Genomic DNA, 18,437 nt, shown 5'->3' with positions numbered 1-18,437 from the left:
CATCAACCTCAGCGTCCGACTGTACTAAAGATTATAAACTTGAGGGGCCTACAGCTGAAGCCATCAGGCAGTTTTACACCAGTGACTAATTTAGATAGGGGATAACCTTTTTGATCTCTCAGGGAACCAAAATACACAAGCGGTAGTAAGAATCAAATTTCAAAAAGCCAGAGAACAAAACAAGTTCTGGCAAAAATAAACCTGAACCTGAAGGTTGTCCCAACACTTTACAGGGGACTTGTGCGCAAATCTGCTCTGTTCAATATAGCAGAGCGGAAAATGGGAAAATTATGCAAATTGGATGCTTACACAGAACTTTTATCATTCTTTTTGAGGTATTTGTCAAATGTGCCTGATTGACCATTTGAAAATCCAAGATGGCTGCCATTATCTATAAGCATCCATCTATCCATCCATTATCTTTACTCTCTTCTTCTGTTTCGGGTTGCGGGGGTCACTGGTGTCCATATCGACAGTCACTGTGTGAGAGGCAGGGGGCACCCTGGACAGGTCTTCAGTCCATCACAGGGACACAGAGACAAACGAGACAACCATTCACTCTCTCACTCACACCTAGGAACAATTTAGAGTTACCAATCAGCCTAACATGCATGTTTTTGGTCTGTTGGAGGAAACACATTCACTGAGAGAACATGCAAACTCCACCCAGAAAGGTCCCCGGCCAGGAATTTATCTGGCAACCTTCTTGCTGAGAGGTGGCCGCTCTATCAACTGTACCACCATGCCGCACTCTGGCTGCCATTATTTTGATTTGTTTTATCTTTTATTTTATTTTTTACAAGAGATGACTACCAAAATGAGCTTAATTTTGCACATTAATTATTTGTTAAAGTCATTATTTGATCAATCTGAATGATCTTTGTGTCATTTTACAAGTTAAAATAAAAATAAAAACAAACATTACATCTGAAAATCCACTTTTTATTGAATACTTTCAATAAAATTGAAACACTATTATTCCAAATCTGTCCAGCAGGCAGAAACCCTATAAAAAATACTGAAGTAACTGTCCTGCCAAACATGTAAAGTACAAAATACTTCTGTAGTGGAGTATTAAAAAATAAAAGGATTACTAATACTACCCAAAATCATCAGCACCTGCTAATTTATGATTTTTTTAAAAATATACTTCTATGTTTAAATTTTGACTAAAGTAAATAAACTAAACATTTATGATGTTAGTAACTTTGCATCTTGTTCAGTACAGGATATATTGGCTGTTGTCTGTGGAGGCGTGCAGCTGCAGAGCATCGAGCAGTTCGGAGTCCTGAACAAGAACAATTACATCTCTGGTTGCAGCTTTTCTTAAAGAAACAGCTGGTCAGATCCTGCAGATCCTGGTCAGAACTGCTTGTGGCAGTAGGAGAGTGGTCCAACAGACCTGCCATGTCTTTCCTTTCAGAGTCCAACCCCAATCAACTGGACTAACCATGATTTTGTCGACCTTATTAAAAAATAGCCACAGTTTTGGATTTTTAAATGGCCGATTGGATGAAATTGTTTAAAGACCCTTGACTTTCCGAACTTGTGCTTGTATCACATTCTGCATGATTCTTGTGGGAAATTGGTTTAGCTGCTCCATTAAGAGGGTTGTTTGTCCAAGCATCATTTTGGTTTTGAAAAGTTCTTGATTGTGTGTGCATATGTTATTTTTTCACTTATTATTCTTGTGTCTAATTATGTGAGTTGCATCATAACCAGCTGCACTTTGTACTGTAAACTCACCATGCACACGTGCGTGTGCAAAAATATCCCAGTTAATGACAGAGCGCTGAGGGCCTGTGTGAGAAACGGCTCTCGGTTTAGAGCCCCGTATTGAGCTCGCTGTGCTTTGTGTATTTTAGGAGTCCTTCATCCATCGCTCATGTTCAGCTGCTGAAGACAGCAGAGCAGCGGTGGGCACGCTCGTGTCTGAAGTGAACAGATGGCACTCTGGAAAAAAGAAAATCTTTTTTTGATAATTGGGGAAGGTTGTAATTCAGAGCTGCTTCTGTGTATTTGAGGTCTGTTAAGTACAGACTGCATCAGGTCTCGTGTAACAACGGGCAGATCAAGGATTGGGTTTGAGTTTCTCGAATAAGCGGTGACCTTTCTTCAGATCCATTGAGACGGGTTATGTGGTTCATAATGTCTGCAGTTTGCTCTGGCATGCTGGATGTCCAATCCAAGCTGTTAGTGACTCATTCATGTTATTAATGCTCAGAGTGTTGATCAGATGGTTTCTGTTTATCCACCTGTTGTTGTTTTTACCACAGGCTCTGAATGTGATTAAGTTCTGAGGAGTTTCTGGGCCACAAGTTTTACATTTCAATGTTATGTTTTTTGGATCCACTTCGTTTACCACTTTTCCCTTTTGATAGTCCTCCATCCTGCTGTAAAATACACAGAATGTCACCAAACTGTTCTTGGATTGTTGGGAGAAGTTGCTTTTGGAGGACGTTTTGATCCCACTCTCCTTGGGGGGGACTGGATGTAAGCCGTCTCTATTGAAGGGGAGGAGAGGCAACCCAAGTATGAGCTGTATCAGGAGGCTTTTTGTTAACACAAGACTGGATTCATGATGATGCTCACTTTTCTTTCTTCTGGCAACTGACGTCTCAGATTTACCAGAAGCCTCAAAGTTTGTTCAGTCCTGGTCCTGAAGAATTTCATTTCGTCCTTGATGTTTTCATTGAACAGAAGTGGCATCTTTGTTGCCCTTCTTGTCATGAGGCTGTTTTGTAAAGATCTTCACCTCACTACAAGTGTTGGATGCTTTCCCACTCACCTACTGATAACGATGAGCAACATTGCACTGCTGGAAAAATGATTCCTCAAGAGGAGACAGGCCAGGAGCCTGCTGGTCACATGAATGTCCTCAAACCTTCACTGCAAGTGAACCTCTCACCTTGAAGTTGATGATCTGGAAAACTGCTGTTTTTTCCCAGGTGCAACAATAATTGATTGAATTGATTATTCATATGTTTTTTTTTTCTGTATAATTACCCCTTATGTTGAAAAAAATGGATGGAAATCGTGTTCCCTCGCCCGGACGTGGGTCACCGGGTCCCTACTCTGGAGCCAGGCCTGGAGGTGGGGCATGCTGGCGAGCTCCTGGTGGCCGGGCTTTTACCCATGGAGCTCGGCCAGGCACAGCCCGAAGACGAAACGTGGGTCCTCCTTCTCATGGGCTCACCACCTGTGGGAGGGGCCAAAGGGGTCGGGTGCAATGTGGGATGGGTGGTGGCTGAGGGCGGGGACCCTGACAGTCTGATCCTCGGCTACAGAAGCTGGCTATTGGGACGTGGAATGTCATCTCACTGGTGGGGAAGGAGCCTGAGCTGGTGTGTGAGGTTGAGAGGTTCTGGCTAGAAATAGTCGGACTCACCTCGACGCATGGCTCTGGCTCTGGCTCTGGAACCAGTTTCCTTGAGAGGGGCTGGACACTCTTCCACTCTGGAGTTGCCCCTGGTGAGAGGCGCCGAGCAGGAGTTGGCATACTTGTTGCCCCCATCTTGTGCCTGTATGTTGAGGTTCACCCCAGTGAATGAGAGAGTAGCCTCCCTCCGCCTACGTGTGGGGGGACGGGTTCTGACCGTTAGTGCTTATGCATCAAACAGCAGCTCAGATTACCCACCCTTTTTGGAGTCCATGGAGGGGGTACTGGAGAGTGCACCTCCTGGGGACTCCCTTGTTCTTCTGGGGTATGTCAACACTCATGTGGGCAATGACAGTGAGACTTTTTTTTTTGGTGAAGATTATTCTTGCTAAGGGCTCTGTCACACTAGATAACATTTTATACAGCTTATGCCGACATATGAAAATTGTGGCCAACATGGTGCATCTGCTGAAGATGGAAAAAATAATTAACTGGAAGCTTCTTTAGGGCGTAAACATTCTGTATTGTTGACAAGTTGAACAAACATAATGTATGATTAAGTAATGAGTAACTTATCCATAGCATGTCCTATAACGTATACGAGCGTATGACAGAATTTTGGGGGCTCTCCACCATCTTTCATACACAAACACCTCTTGCACACCTAGCCCCCCTCCCCTTTGGAACCTAGAACATTAACCCTTTAAGGTACAGATATTACAATATGTTGACACGTCTCGGATGAGTTTTTTCTTTTTTTTTTTCATTTAGCTTTTATTTATTCAGGTAGTCTCATTGAGCCACGAGAACTCATTTTCAAGAGAGACCTGTTTAGGGAGCAGATGGTGTGTTAAGGGCCTTGCTGATGGGCCCAGAGTGGGGCGAATGAGGGTGGGGGCAAGTGTGGGTGCCTCACCTACCCCACCCACAATTTTGATGTTGTCGGGGCCGGGGTGTGAACCGGCGATCTTCGGATCACAGGTCCACCTCTCTAACCTCTGCGCCCCCACTTCCGAGTTAGATATCCATCCATTCATTGTCTTTTATCTGTTTCTTATTTTTGGGGTGTCAGGGGTCACTGGTGCCCATGTCCAGCAGTCACTGTGCGAGGGGCGGGGTACACCCTGGACAGGTCTCCAGTCCATCACAGGGACTCATAGTGGCAAACAACCATTCACTCACTCACTCACTCACTCACTCACTCACTCACTCACTCACTCACTCACTCACTCACTCACTCACTCACTCACTCACTCACTCACTCACTCACTCACTCACACCTAGGGACAATTTAGAGTTACCAATCAGTCTAACATGTATGTTTCTGGTCTGTGGGAAGTACCTGGAGAAAACCCACACATGAAGAGAACGTGCAAACTCCACCCAGAAAGGCCCCCGGACCAGGATTTGAACCGGGACGACCTCTTCGCTGAGAGGCAGCATCTTTACAAACTGTGCCGCCGTGCTGCCATGAGTTACAGATTTTCAAAATAATATTCTTATAGGTTAGAAATAAGTTACTCATATGCTACAAAATTACCCAGCTGGTGTCCGATGTATGTCAACTTCTGAGTAACTTACATGTAATGTGTGTGAACCTGTAACGTATGTTTAACTTATTAGCAACATGTATACATACGCTTAAAATTTTGTGCATGTACAAAAGTTTTGTCTGGCGTCGCCATACGACAAACATTATGCCATCGTAAATCAGTTTGCTGGTAACCTATTCACAATTTACACCGAACTTGTGCAACTTACATCTTGTTTGCCTTTTTTTTCACATGATGGCGTACACTGATGCTATACGTCACTGCGTGACAGCCTCTTAACATAAAAAGACACTGATTTCAAACACATTTGCCACTCTTTTATAGCAATAACTCTGCTAATTTGATAGACAAAATTGTTTTAGCAGTTCACATTCTTATCCGGGCAGCACGGTGGCGCAACTGGTAGAGCTGCTGCCTCTCAGCGAGCAGGTCCCTGGTTCAAACCCCGGTCCAGGGGCCTTTCTAGGTGGAGTTTGCATATTCTCTCCGTGCATGCATGGGTTTTCTCCGGGTACTCCGGTTTCCTCCCACAGTCCAAAAACATGCATGTTAGGCTGATTGGTAACTCTAAATTGTCCCTAGGTGTGAGTGAGAGAGTGAATGGTTGTTTGTCTCGTTTGTCTCTATGTGTCCCTGTGATGGACTGGAGACCTGTCCAGGGTGTACCCCGCCTTTCGCACAGTGACTGCTGGACATGGGCACCAGCGACCCCCGTGACCCAAAATGGAATAAGCGGGTAAAGAAAATGGATGGATGGACATTCTTATCCACCTGTGGTTACAATAATGTGACTATTCAATGTGACTACTATGCTGAATTTAAACTGACAGCGCAACAAAAACAATATACCTGAAGATAGCTACGAAGTTATCAAAGCACAGTATTTGTGTCACTGCCAAACGCTTTGGTCATGACTGTTCAGCCGTTCCTGCTTGTTCTGCAGACAGTTTAAAAAGCACAAAATCTAATTATCACAGATGTGCTGCCAAAAGGGAAATTGCCTGTTTTTTGTTTCTTTTGCCTCTTCATCCCAAAGAAGAATTTAGATTTAATCTTAAATCAACATTGTGGAGCTTTTTAAAGTCTTATTTTTTTAGATGTGTGTCTGTGTTGGTCATTTTTTTCTGCATGCTTGTATTTTATTTAAAAAAAAATCATATCTTATAAGCAGGTGTTCAAATGATATCACATCTTGGAACTTTTTTTTTTCTTAGCTCATGTGGAATGGAATAATTATAACAAATGTTTACTTTTTAAATCCTAAGATTTTATTTTACAGCAGATTGCACGTCAAATTAAAAATCAGCAAATTTCTCTCTGCCACCACATTTTGGCGTCCCTGATGGATGCGTTGGCTGTCTTCTAATAGACCACTGTTTCCTCTTTGCACTGAAATCTCCTGTCAAAGTTCACACTGACAGAGGTTACAACCTCAGGGTTACTCTGACACTCCACACGTGTCTTGTTTTTCAGGATTTTAGCTAAAGTGTCAAAGGTGACGAGATAAAAGCTGGTGGAGGTCAGTGGGCATTAGTCTGGCTTTGTTGTGTGGTTTTAAGGATGATGCTGTCTGAAAGAGGACATCACATCCAACTGTGAGCAAGAGGCAGCTGTCTTGACCACAGACCGATAGCAACCTGACAGAAATGGGCACGTTTGACTGCTGCCTCTCTTGGCTCAGGGATATTCGCACAGAAAATAATTTATTTCTCTCAAACATTTCAAACTGAGCTGCAATGTTACTATCCTCCTGTTGAGAGCTGTTGCTCATGTGCTGGCAGCAAATTCAATCTTTTTAGTCAGAAATATACAGTGATATGAGTGGAACGGTGGAGCAGTTGGTAGAACGGCTGCCTCTCAGCGAGAAAGCCACTGGATCAAATCTCAGCCGGGGGCCATTCTGGGTGGGGTTTGCATGTTCTCTCCGTGCATGCTTGGGTTTTCTCTGAGTACTCCAGTTTCCTCCCACAGACCAAAAACATGCATGTTAGGCTGATTGGTAACTCTAAATTGTCCCTAAGTGTGAGTGAGAGATTGAATGGTTGTTTGTCTCCGTGTCCCTATGATGGACTGGAGACCTGTCCTGGGTGTCCCCTGCCTCTCACACAGTGACTGCTGGACATGGGAACCAGTGACCTGAAAATGAAGAAGCGGGACATCACACACCAATTCAATTCAATTCAATTCAATTCAGTTTATTTATTTAGCGCCAAGTCACAACAGAAGTCTTCTCAGGGCACTGAACAGAAATATTTATATATTAAATAAGTCAACAGAAACATTCATATATAAAAATAATAATTTAACAGTATTTATCTGAGGAGCAGACTGCTTCGAGTTTAACTCCATCACAGAATTCTCATCTTGAGCATGAAGGCGACGGTGGAAAGGAAAAACTCCATCATGAGGAAGAAACCTTTAGCAGAACCAGGCTCAGGACAAGCGGCCATCTGCTTCGACCGGATGGGTTTGAGAGGAACAGATACACAATGGCAGGTCAAGAATCACATATTGATAGAAGTGGTATCAAATGAAAACTATTCAATTTTAGTAAATCATTTAAGGAAATGAGGTCAATTTGTCCTCCAGGAGTCTGAGCTTATAGCAGCATAACAAGCCAACCAGTCTTAAAACTGAACAATGTGTCAGCCTTATGGCCGCTGTTCATAAACAGCACAGAGGTGGAGGTGGTGGAGAGCACCAGGTTCCTGGGGGTGCACATAACCAAGCTGCTCTCTTGGTCAAGAAACACTGGGTCCCTGGTGTAGAAAGCCCAGTAGCGTCTGCACTTCCGTAGGCTGAAGAGATCACACCTCCCACCCCCATACCGTATTTTCCGGCGGACACGTCGCACCGCCCTATAAGTCGCATCAGTCCACATTTGTCTAATAAAGTGGAAAAATCCATAAATATGTCGCTTCGGCCTATAAGTCGCAGGGCATGTAAATTATGCAAAAAAACTGTGACTTGTATGTCGTAAAATACGGTACTTCTTTCATGTGTGCTGCTCTTGAAATGCTTCTATAAGAATTTGGTACCCACTTGTGTCTGTTGGCATATTGGTCATAGTGTGGAAGAGCACGGCTCAGTGCATCTAAGGTGTCACAGATGATGCATGTCAGAGTAAATACCAAGCCAGGAGCTGCAGAGAACTGACTGTAAACCAAAGACCCTCTTCACACTGGATGACAACTGTGCTACAACTTACACAATCCATCAGAACATGACTGGATCACAGCAAATTTGGAACATCTCCTTCAGTGTAAACCAACCGGGATGCTGCCGCCATGTTTAGTTCTCAAAAATAGTTTTTGTTTGTTTGTTTCATTTTGGTGCAAGTGTTTGAAATGAGCTTCCTTTAAAGGGTGGCGGGGCTCAGTCTTGGAGGTAGGGTGAAGAGCTCCGTCATCTGGGGTGAACTCAGAGTAGAGCCACTGCCCCTCTGCTTTGAAAGGAGTCAGGTCAGGTGGTCCAGACATCTGATTTGGACGCCTCTTGCGTGACCTTCATCTCAAAATATAAAAAGTTAAATCTGTAGGAATTGTATGAAAAAATATTTGTTGTTTATGAACTCTGGCTTTAAAAACTTCATCCCTTGAAAATGGAAATGGACCCATTCCTGCTCTATACGTTCTTTTTATTTATCATGATGGTGGAGGACAAAGATTGATGGTGCTCCATGTGTCTGCTTGCAGGGGTTAGCCTTTTCCCTAGACGAACGCCTCCAGCTGGGAATCCACGGCCTGCTGCCTCCCTGCTTCAACAGCCAGGATGTCCAGCTGCTCCGAGTGCTCAAAAACTACGACATGACAAGAGATGACCTGGACAGGTGAGCGATGCATACAAACCAAACAGGAATTTATAGTGGGGTTACGACTTAATATCTTACCCGTCACAGGAGTTAAATTTTTACGGATCCGTGTGTGCAAAGAGATCCTTCACTTGAAACGTATTAAAACGGAGACAGATAAGCTATCAGCCCTCTGAGATCATCTGTCTCCTCACACTGTGGAATTTACTGCATAAATCTGCCGACTGTTCCTTTTTTAACATCTTTCCCATTTACTCCCTATACATTTGTTTTTCCAACGTCCACAGTGACCATATAAAAACTTCACTTCATTTAAATCACATGCTTCATCACTTAGAGCCACAACCGTTGCACAACAAACGCAGGATATGCTACCCTTCCAGTTTGGCCTCCTTGATCAGCTGTCATCAGCCTTTACCCAGCTTTCATCCCCCAGTTACTTGATTCATGGGCTCTCAGTCCGAATGTGAAAGATGAGTGAAAACTCACAGACGCAGTGTTGGATTCAGAGTAAAAAAACTTAAAAAAAAAAACTAACTAAACTGCATTTCAATTGTCTCATTTCCAAGAATAACAGTGACACAAAATCACAAACCCATGTTTTTTTCAGCATATAACTCACAATCTTGTCTCTGGAGCTCAAGTGTGTTCAAACTTTGGGATTTTTGACTCAAGCCTTTTGTTTACGACTTCATCCATCCATCCATCCATCCATCCATCCATCCATCATCTTTACCCGCTTCCTTTCCAAGTCCATCACAGGCACACAGAGAAACAAACAACCATTCACTCTCTCACTCACACCTAGAGACAATTTAGAGTTACCAATCAGACTAACATGCATGTTTTTGGTCTGTGGGAGGAAACCCATGCATGCATGGAGAGAACATGCAAACTCCACCCAGAAAAGCCTCGGCCAGGATTCACTCCAGCAACCTTTTCAATGCGAGGCGACATTTATACCAAATGCACCACCGTACCGCCCTCTACTTAATCCTTGTTTGGTAACGATGACTGCTAAACACTGACTTTAACGTATTCCTTCTCGTTCTATTATAAACAGCCATTTTTAAATTTTTATTTGTTTAAGTTAGTTTGGAATGTTTTTGTGACAGTGTTAAAGAAACCCCCACAGCAAGCACATCTTAGTTCATGCAGTGGCTTGAGCGACCCTTCTAATACCAGAGAAAGTGGATTTCCACAGACTTTGCCAACTCGTACTGGGGTTTATAAAGTGGTGCAGCTGAAGGGAAAATTCCCATCCAATGAGATTGTGACCCAGAAGAAGCAAACTTTAAAATTAGCTTGATAGAAATGAGCTGATGTACTAGTGAATCTGTTTTGTACAATCAGAGAGCACTGGGTCATCAGACAAGACCAGACCATGTCTTCATGAGATGTAATCTGAAATGCTGCTAGATTAAAAGCTTTGGGGTTTTATTTGATTCCTTCTCTTTCTGAAGAATGTGGAATTGGTTCACAGTTGAATACGTTCAAGTTCAAGTTAAGTTTATTGTCGTTCACATCACATGTGGTACATGAGGCGGAACAAAATTGTGTACCCAGGGTCCCAGTTACATCCAACAATAGCAAAAATATGAAGTATAAAAAGAAACAGTATATAAGGATCTAAGCTTTACATATGCTAAACGAACACTAAATGATATGCTAAAAGATCTAAGATAAACGCTAAACACTAATAATGTAAAATAATACAGTATATCAATAGCAGCCCGAACATGAGGTCATGAACATAACGCATACATGCAGTTGTCTCTGGTGCAGAAAAGGACTATACCAAAAACAAAAGCAGGCAGGAAATATTGTTCTGCTGTGACCATGTTTTTCAGCACGCAACATGGAATGAGTGATGAGGTTCAAGGTTAGCTGTTCAGTTTTGCCCTGTTTAAACACTTTGTCATTTAGCTGACAGGTCTGTAGCTGGTCTTACATAGATTAGTGGTAGGAGGAGCTGCATAAACTGGTTTTACAAATTATTTTAAGGCCACATTTCCTTCAACTTATTATCACAGAACCTTATCTGTGATGTAATGAATGTGGGAAAAGCTCATTTGGACTGAGATTAAGAAAATAATTCTCAAAAGCAGCTGCCACCACCCAGTATTGTGTAGTTGCTGTGGCCTAACCTGCAGCAGAGAAACGGTGCATGTTTTTATCTTTTCAACAAGCGGCACCTTGTGCTTGTGGCTTTATGGAAACTTTGATTGTGAATAGAGCTCTTTCTGGCATACTCTGCTTACAATGGGTCAAATACAAGTTCCTGCTCAATCTTCATAACAAAGAGCTTTTGTCAGCTGCCTGTGATCCAACTTCTTTCAGTCATTTGGAACTAAATCAAAAATGCCTTTATTTGTTCTTCTGAAACCAGAGTTTTAGGACTTCATGGATTTTACTCCATCAAGAGTTTGCTGTGTGACAGTCTAATGCACTCATTGGGGTTTATCTCATACTTATAATCTTTCAGTCTTCTTGATGTCTAATCTTTTTAAGCAAACAAAATGTTACATCTGAATTCTATTAACTACTCTGTAGCTCATCTTGTGCCTGTCAGGGTCATGGGGAGCTGGTGCCTTGTCTCCTTCCAGATCCTCATGGTATGAAAGGTTAACATGTTTTATTTTTTAATACTTTCAGATATGTGTTTCTGATGGGGCTTCAGGACCGTAACGAGAAGCTCTTCTATCGGTTCATTACATCTGATGTTGAGAGATTTATGCCAATCATTTACACTCCCACTGTGGGCCTGGCCTGCCAGCAATATGGCCTCATATTTAGAAGACCGAGGTAAGTCACAATTACAACTCCAACTCACTTTTGAACTGTCGTGCATTCCAAGTTCAAGTTCAAGTTATGTTTGTGTCATATGCAAGGCTAACACGAGGTTAACAGTACAATGAAATGCTTAGGATGACAAAAACCAATTTGACTCGCTAAAAAAAGAAAATCAAAGAACAAACCAACAAGAAATACTAAAAGCATGCAGTAAGGGTACAAAAATAAAGTACCAAAAAGTGAGAAAGTATTTATTATATTTACAAGGTCCTAAAGAGAGATGGTAAACAACGGTGCAAGCAGGATGCAGCAGCAATAAACATATTAGCTGTCACAAGCTAATATTAGTCATATTAGTCGTCACAGATGTGGCTTGGTGCAAAGTTGTTGCCAGTTGTTCAGTGTTATTTATCGAGAGTTCAGTAATCTGACAGTTGGTGAATAATAACTGTCTTTGAGTTTTTTCGTGCCTGATGACAGACTCCTGTATCGTCTGCCTGAGGGTAGTGGACGCAAGAGTCCTTATGCTGGGTGGGTGTGGTCCTTAATGATGCTGCATGCTTTACGCAGACATCGGCTGTGGTAGATGTCCTGGATGGTGTGGAGACTGCTAGTGATGCCCTTTGCTGTTTGCACCACCCTCTGTAGTTCTTTCCAGCTCTGACTGGTGCAGTTCATGTACCACTCTGTGATGCAACCTGTCACCAGGCTCTCAGTGGTGCACCTATAAAGTTGGTGAGGATGCTGGTGTTTGTACCATACTTGTTTAGTCTTCTTAGGAAGTAGAGTCTTTGTCCTTTGTTCCTCACAAAATGAAACTTTATATCAGGATTCAATGCAGCTCACAGTCCCTTTTTTGTTAGATCCTTGTCTATTGTTGTATTTGACCAACTCTCCTCTTCTGCAATTTAAAAAAAAAATCCTATACACAACTCTCAGCTATTGGGGGGGGGGGGGGGGGAGAGACAAAGTAAAACTTGTGTCCTTGTTTTCCCACTTTGCTTCAGCCTAGTCTGCTACCACAAAGTTTATATTTTTGTTGTTTTACTGGTTTTGCTCAGGCATTTGCTGACTGTGTGACAAAACCAGATCCTTCTCAAATGCATCATTTAACAACCACCTGAGGAAAATTTATTCTCAAAGGTTTCTTTCAGCTTTTATTCTTTGCAGTAATGGCAACATTTTACTGTATAACGATTAAGCTAAATTTAGAGGGAATCATGATAAATGTGAACCATACAAAGTGCACTGAAGAGTTGAGAAACTGAAAATAAGGAACATGATCTCACTTTAACCCATAAAAACAAACTTTTTTTTGTTCGTGGTGTGGAAAAACTCCATAAACATCTAACTGACATGACGCTCATGGTAATATCGCTCTTCCCATGTGAAAATGTAACCCAGGGTGAACTAACCTCTGACAAACAAACAAAATGTCTGTAACGACGGGATAAATAGGTGCTCACGCATATCTTAAAATAAATACTAATAAGTCAGAGTCAGTCAGAGTCAGTCAGAGTCAGTCAGTCAGAGTCTGAGATTCTTTGTCATTCGCACCACATGTGGAGCGAAATTATGTACACGGATTCCCAGTTACATCCAACAATAAAAATGTAAAAGAAAAACAATAATAACATCCAAGATATGAACTAAGAAAAACATCAACTAAAATACACTAAGCACTAATAGCATAAAAACATTACGTCGAGTAGCAGCACGAACATGAGCATGAGTCTGTGTGAGTAGATGAGCACGCATGAACACATCAACATGAAACAGATCAGCAGCAACATGATGTGATTTCCACAGTGATTTTCCTGGTTAGATGTTCATGAGTCTAACAGCCTCAGGGTAGAAGCTGTTCCTCAGTCTAGTGGTTCTACACTTAATGCTCCTCAACTGCCTTCCTGAGGGGAGTGGGGCAAAAAGTGTGTGTGCTGGGTGAGTGTGGTCCTTCATGATGCAGGTGGCTCTCTTCCTGCATCTGGAGGTATAAATGTCTGTGATGGTGGGGAGGCTGATTCCAACAGACTTCTGTGCAGCCTTCACCACTCTCTGCAAAGCTTTTCTTTCTGCAGCTGTGCATCCTAATAACTTCAAATAGATACTGCAGTAGTGTGTTCATGACGCAGAGCAACACAGTGGAATAATTTACAGCAAAATTCAGTATGTTGGCGTGTAAATGTGACATTACAAAGCCTAATAAACACTTTGTGCAAAATCAGTTTAGTTTTAACTGATTATAGGAAACAAGACTAAACTTATGCATCCAGAAATGGCTAAGTTCTCCAAGTGGCTTCAAACATGTGTTAAATTCTTGGGAAAAACCAATGCAGACCTGTTCCTGTTTTTAGTTTTCTACACCGCCTTACAATCTAGCTGTTTTTAAGTTACATTTTATTTTAAATACCATTTTATTTCCACTTGTTAAAAAGAAAAAAATATCTAAATTTGTATGCATCCTTTATGATTGTCTACTGTTGTCTTTGTTGTCCACTGTCATCGCTCTTTGTTAAAGTCAGGTCTCTCTTGTAAATGAGTCCCCGAAGCTCAATGGGATTAACCTGTATAAATAAAGGTTGAATGAATGAAATGTATATCTACATACATGACACACAAAACAAAGCACAACTAGCTTTAAGCATTAACCTTTAATTTAACAGGATTTTCTGAAACTAAAATTATGTACACGTCTCTCTTGTAAACGAGTCCTCATGACCCAGTTTGACTAACTGGTATCAATAAAGGTTGAATGAATGTGATCTGATGTCGACTCTAAAGATCTTTGACGTTGGCATTAAATGGGCTGTCATAACATTCTAACTGAAGGCGCATCACTTGATCTCCACTGCTTGTGAAGTCTCCACGCTCGCAACACTCAATGACATGAAACTAAAATCTAATCCAAGCAAAAACGACCATTTTGTTCTTGAGACTGCTGTTTTGGTTTCAGTATTCCCTCTGGATGATTTTGCCAACGAAGTTTAGGATAATCTATTTTCCCACTACAACAAGAATGTGCTGGAAAATCAAAAGGCAGGCTTGTGTGTTCCTCTGGTTTGTAAAGTGTGGAACAGGAACATGTGAGGGAGAGCTGTGAATATCTGTAAATGAAATCAAACTCGTGCTGTCTAATGAAATGATTGATTATTGTTGGTAATATACTTGCACGTTTTCCCTTCACACACTTATTAAATACTTCCACTGCCTCTCACACACACACTTGCATACTCTTCTCTCTGGTATTTGTTTTCTTTCAATTAAATTAATCTCTGGTGCAGATCTGTTCCTGACAGCAAACCTCCAGAGCAGCTACCAATACTTAGAGGTGACAGTGCTGTCACTCCCAGTGCTGTGTGGTGTTTAACTTGGATTCTCCACCTTCAGCTGTACTCATGTGGTTTTAAATACTGAGATTGTTTTCACTCTGAGCAGACTGATTGGAAAAAGACCACCTAAGATATTGTTCTCTGAGGACGCTTGTATTGACTTAAGTGCATGTATATGTCCCAAACCAGACAATATGTCGAGTCTTTTGTCTGAAATAAGACAAATGTATATTAGTTTCAGGCTATCAGCAGTGTCATCTGGAAAAAGACAGAATTTTTTTTTGTTTTGCTTTTTGCTGACAAAAAAAGAAGTACATGAAGATGTTTTTGAAACGCTCTTTATGACAGCAAAGCAAGAATGGCTTGTTCAGATAACACAAGAGCTTGAACCAGTGGTTAATTTGAATAGGATCCTACTGGAACAAGATCCGGAAACTCCCTCATTTTCACCGTGTGCATTCCGGCAACTGTTCGGTCGGAGCCGGCAACTCAAATCCCTGCCCATAAAAGCGCAAAGTCATTGCACATTTTTATTTTGATTTATTAACAATACAACGAGAGGAGATGTTGTCCATGTCTGTGGAGTAGATGTTACTGCTGCAGCTCGCGCACACGCTCCTGCCCAGCAGAGATGCTGACCGCATGTCCTGTGGGGATGACGCATCTTCATCCACCTTCATCTGTGTCTCAGAAACCAAAGCAGCACAAACATTTTAACGACACAAACCAGCACAAACGTAGCACTAATCACTCACTGTCTAAAAAAGTTAAATCTGGTCCTCTGGACATTCCAAAAAACAAAACAAAAAAATTGTAGAAACATTTCGTCTTTCATCCGAAAGACTTCCTCAGTCTTCCTCATGTCCTTCCTGATGCAACCACAGACCACCGAGCTACCACAGCCCACTGTGTGGAGCAGAGGGCTGCTATAGGGCGCCCGGGGGAGCAGATGGTGGGGTTTAAGGGCCTTGCTCAAGGGCCCAGAGTGGGGCAAATGAAGGTGAAGGCAGGTGCGGGTGCTTCACCTTTCCCACCCACATTTTTTGACCTCGTCAGTCTGGGGAGTCAAAAGGGTGACCTCCCAGTTACAGGCCCACCTTCTCTAACCTCTGTGCCACCACTACAAGAACAAGAACAAAAGGACAGATGGTGAGAAATGCTTTTAATGCAGCAGGATACAAATGCCGGTCCTTGCCTGAAAAACAAACAAAACTTTATTAATGTGGTTTGACATTGAATTTGATGACAAGGAACAGTTACTGTGCATTGACAAGACATTTCAGATACATCTGGATTATATATACAGATGACTGCCCTGTCACTGAGCCAGCTTTATACATGTAGGAACTCATACAAAATATAGGTGTAGTAATACAAATGTAAGCGGGACATCAATCTAAGAAGGCTGAGCAGTACCTGACAGTTTGTGGTATTGTGTTTGTCTTGATGTATAATCCTTTATAAATGTTGAGTCTGCGTGTGACGCTCAGTGTGTAAACCTGCACAGAACATGTTTGACGGCCTGTACATGGAAACCGTCAGACTTCTTGTCTCAGACTTGACATTCCTGCAGATTACATGTGACACAAAGTGTGTGCAGTCACGGATAATGTTACAACGTTGGGTCGTTTTATGATCCCAAGATAGGATGGCCAGGATAAAATCTTACTCTGAATAAAACACTGCTGCGTACACAAAGAAGACCAAAGATGGCCACTCTCAAAATGGTTCTCAACCTTTTCATCCAGCCATTTAAAATACTAATCTTAGTTTGTTTGTGTTTTTATTTTTGGTAAAATCTCAACCAGCTCTGTGGCTTTGCTCACTCAGGGCAGATGTTTTCTGTCTTTCTACAAAACCAAATTATAGCTAAAACAAATATTGGCAGATTTTCTGAATTGACTGAATTATTCCACCTGCCGTCAGTCCGTCCATCCATCGTCTTCCACTTGTTCTGAAGTTGGGTCGTGGCGACAGCAGCTTGAGCAGGGAGGCCCAGACATCTCTTTCCACAGCCACCTCCTCCAGCTCTTCTGGGAGGACCCCAAGGTGTTCCCAGGCCAACAGAGAGACATAATCTCTCCTCCGTGTCCTGGATGTGTCCACGATGACAGAATCTGTGACAACAGGCGTCCAACTCCCACTCTGAAGAGGTTCGATTTCTACCGGCAGTGTGAACCAAACTCTCGCACAGCTTGCATAGGGACTGAAAAGCCTGTAGCAACGGCCCCCCACTACCAGATTATTAAAAAGACTCATAACTATTACATGAAAAAATGTTTTTCAAGGAGTGTTTTTGTATATGTAATAAACTTTTTAAACATAAGTGAAGTAAATTCTTAATTCCAACAAAGTTGTCAGGTCCTCAGGACGGTTTCTTTTTGTTGAAATGTTTCGTCTTTCATCCAAAGGACTTCATCAGTCCGAGGAGCTGCAACAACCTCAGTCTTATAAATGGCACCTTCACATATTTCTATTATCATTAAATATATATATATTTTATATTATATCTATTCATAAGACTGAGTTTGTTGCAGCGCCTTGGACTGACAAAGTCCTCCGAATGAAAGACGAAACATTTCTACAAAAAGAAATTGTCCAGAGGACCTGACTTAACTTTGTTAGATTTTTCTACCTATATATATATATAATAATAATAATAATAATAATAATTATTATTATTATTATTATTATTATTATTATTATTATTATTATTATTATTACTGATTATTGACCTTGGTAAATTCTTAATTCTTAAATTCCCAAAGCATCTCTTAAACAGTATATAACACTAACATTCCAGGATTTGACTTGACTGGATCCCTACTTGTGTGAATCTCAGATGTTCCAGGTTAGCTGGATTTCAGTTCCACTTTTTTTTTTTTTTTTTGCACAAAATGTGGACATCTTTGTAATTTTCTTCCTGGTACATATGCTTTAAGAAGCCTTGTCTTTCTACATCTTGGATGATAATTTTATATCTCCAGTTGGAGAGTTAAATATTGTTGTTCCCATTTGCATTTGTGTGTGTGTTTGTCTCTGGACCACCGTAGCAGCAGATTAGGGCTCTAATCGCCGGCTCTCGGACATAAAGGCTTTCTGTGTGGAAGTATCAGCCTTTCCTTGTCTCGCTGACTTTACCAGCTAATCTGCTGCATCAGAACTGACCTCTCCAACAACAGGTCCTGCGCAGGAGGTCAGAGGTCTCGCATCATTAAGTGTCGAAACATGGCCGATTCTCTGATCTCCAGTTGGGGCAGAGCCAGGAAGGTGTGTTCAGAGAAAGGAGCACATTCACATCGCAGGATGATTAGTGGACCTGATGACTTTTGTTGGTTAACTTGCCCGGACGCCGACTCCGTCTTTAGTAGAGGTTTGTTTTCATCACAGTTGAACTCTGTTTTCACTATAAATATGGGTTGTGTACTTTGTTTGACAGCAGAAAACATCCACCGGTGATAAATGATATTGTTTTGTTTTAGTAAAACGATCCTATAAGTAGAGCATCAAAGTGTCTATTTTTAGTTCAGTCATTTGACTGTCACTTTGTGTTGCACTGCTAAATAAACTGA

General features: G+C 41.8%; 1 protein-coding gene across 1 annotated transcript in view; it reads left to right on the top strand.

The window, feature by feature from the left end:
• me1 (malic enzyme 1, NADP(+)-dependent, cytosolic) overlaps positions 1-18,437 on the top strand; it is a 136,103-nt gene that overhangs the window by 40,331 nt on the left and 77,335 nt on the right. The window contains exons 2-3 of the mRNA XM_037677157.1: positions 8,628-8,761; positions 11,399-11,548. Of these exons, the coding sequence (XP_037533085.1) occupies positions 8,628-8,761; positions 11,399-11,548 (284 nt within the window). The remainder of the gene's footprint in view (positions 1-8,627; positions 8,762-11,398; positions 11,549-18,437) is intronic.

This window comes from Nematolebias whitei, chromosome 5, assembly GCF_014905685.2.
Source record: "Nematolebias whitei isolate Nwh7 chromosome 5, NemWhi1, whole genome shotgun sequence".
Taxonomy (NCBI): domain Eukaryota; kingdom Metazoa; phylum Chordata; class Actinopteri; order Cyprinodontiformes; family Rivulidae; genus Nematolebias; species Nematolebias whitei.
This window is presented reverse-complemented; position numbering and strand designations above follow the sequence as displayed.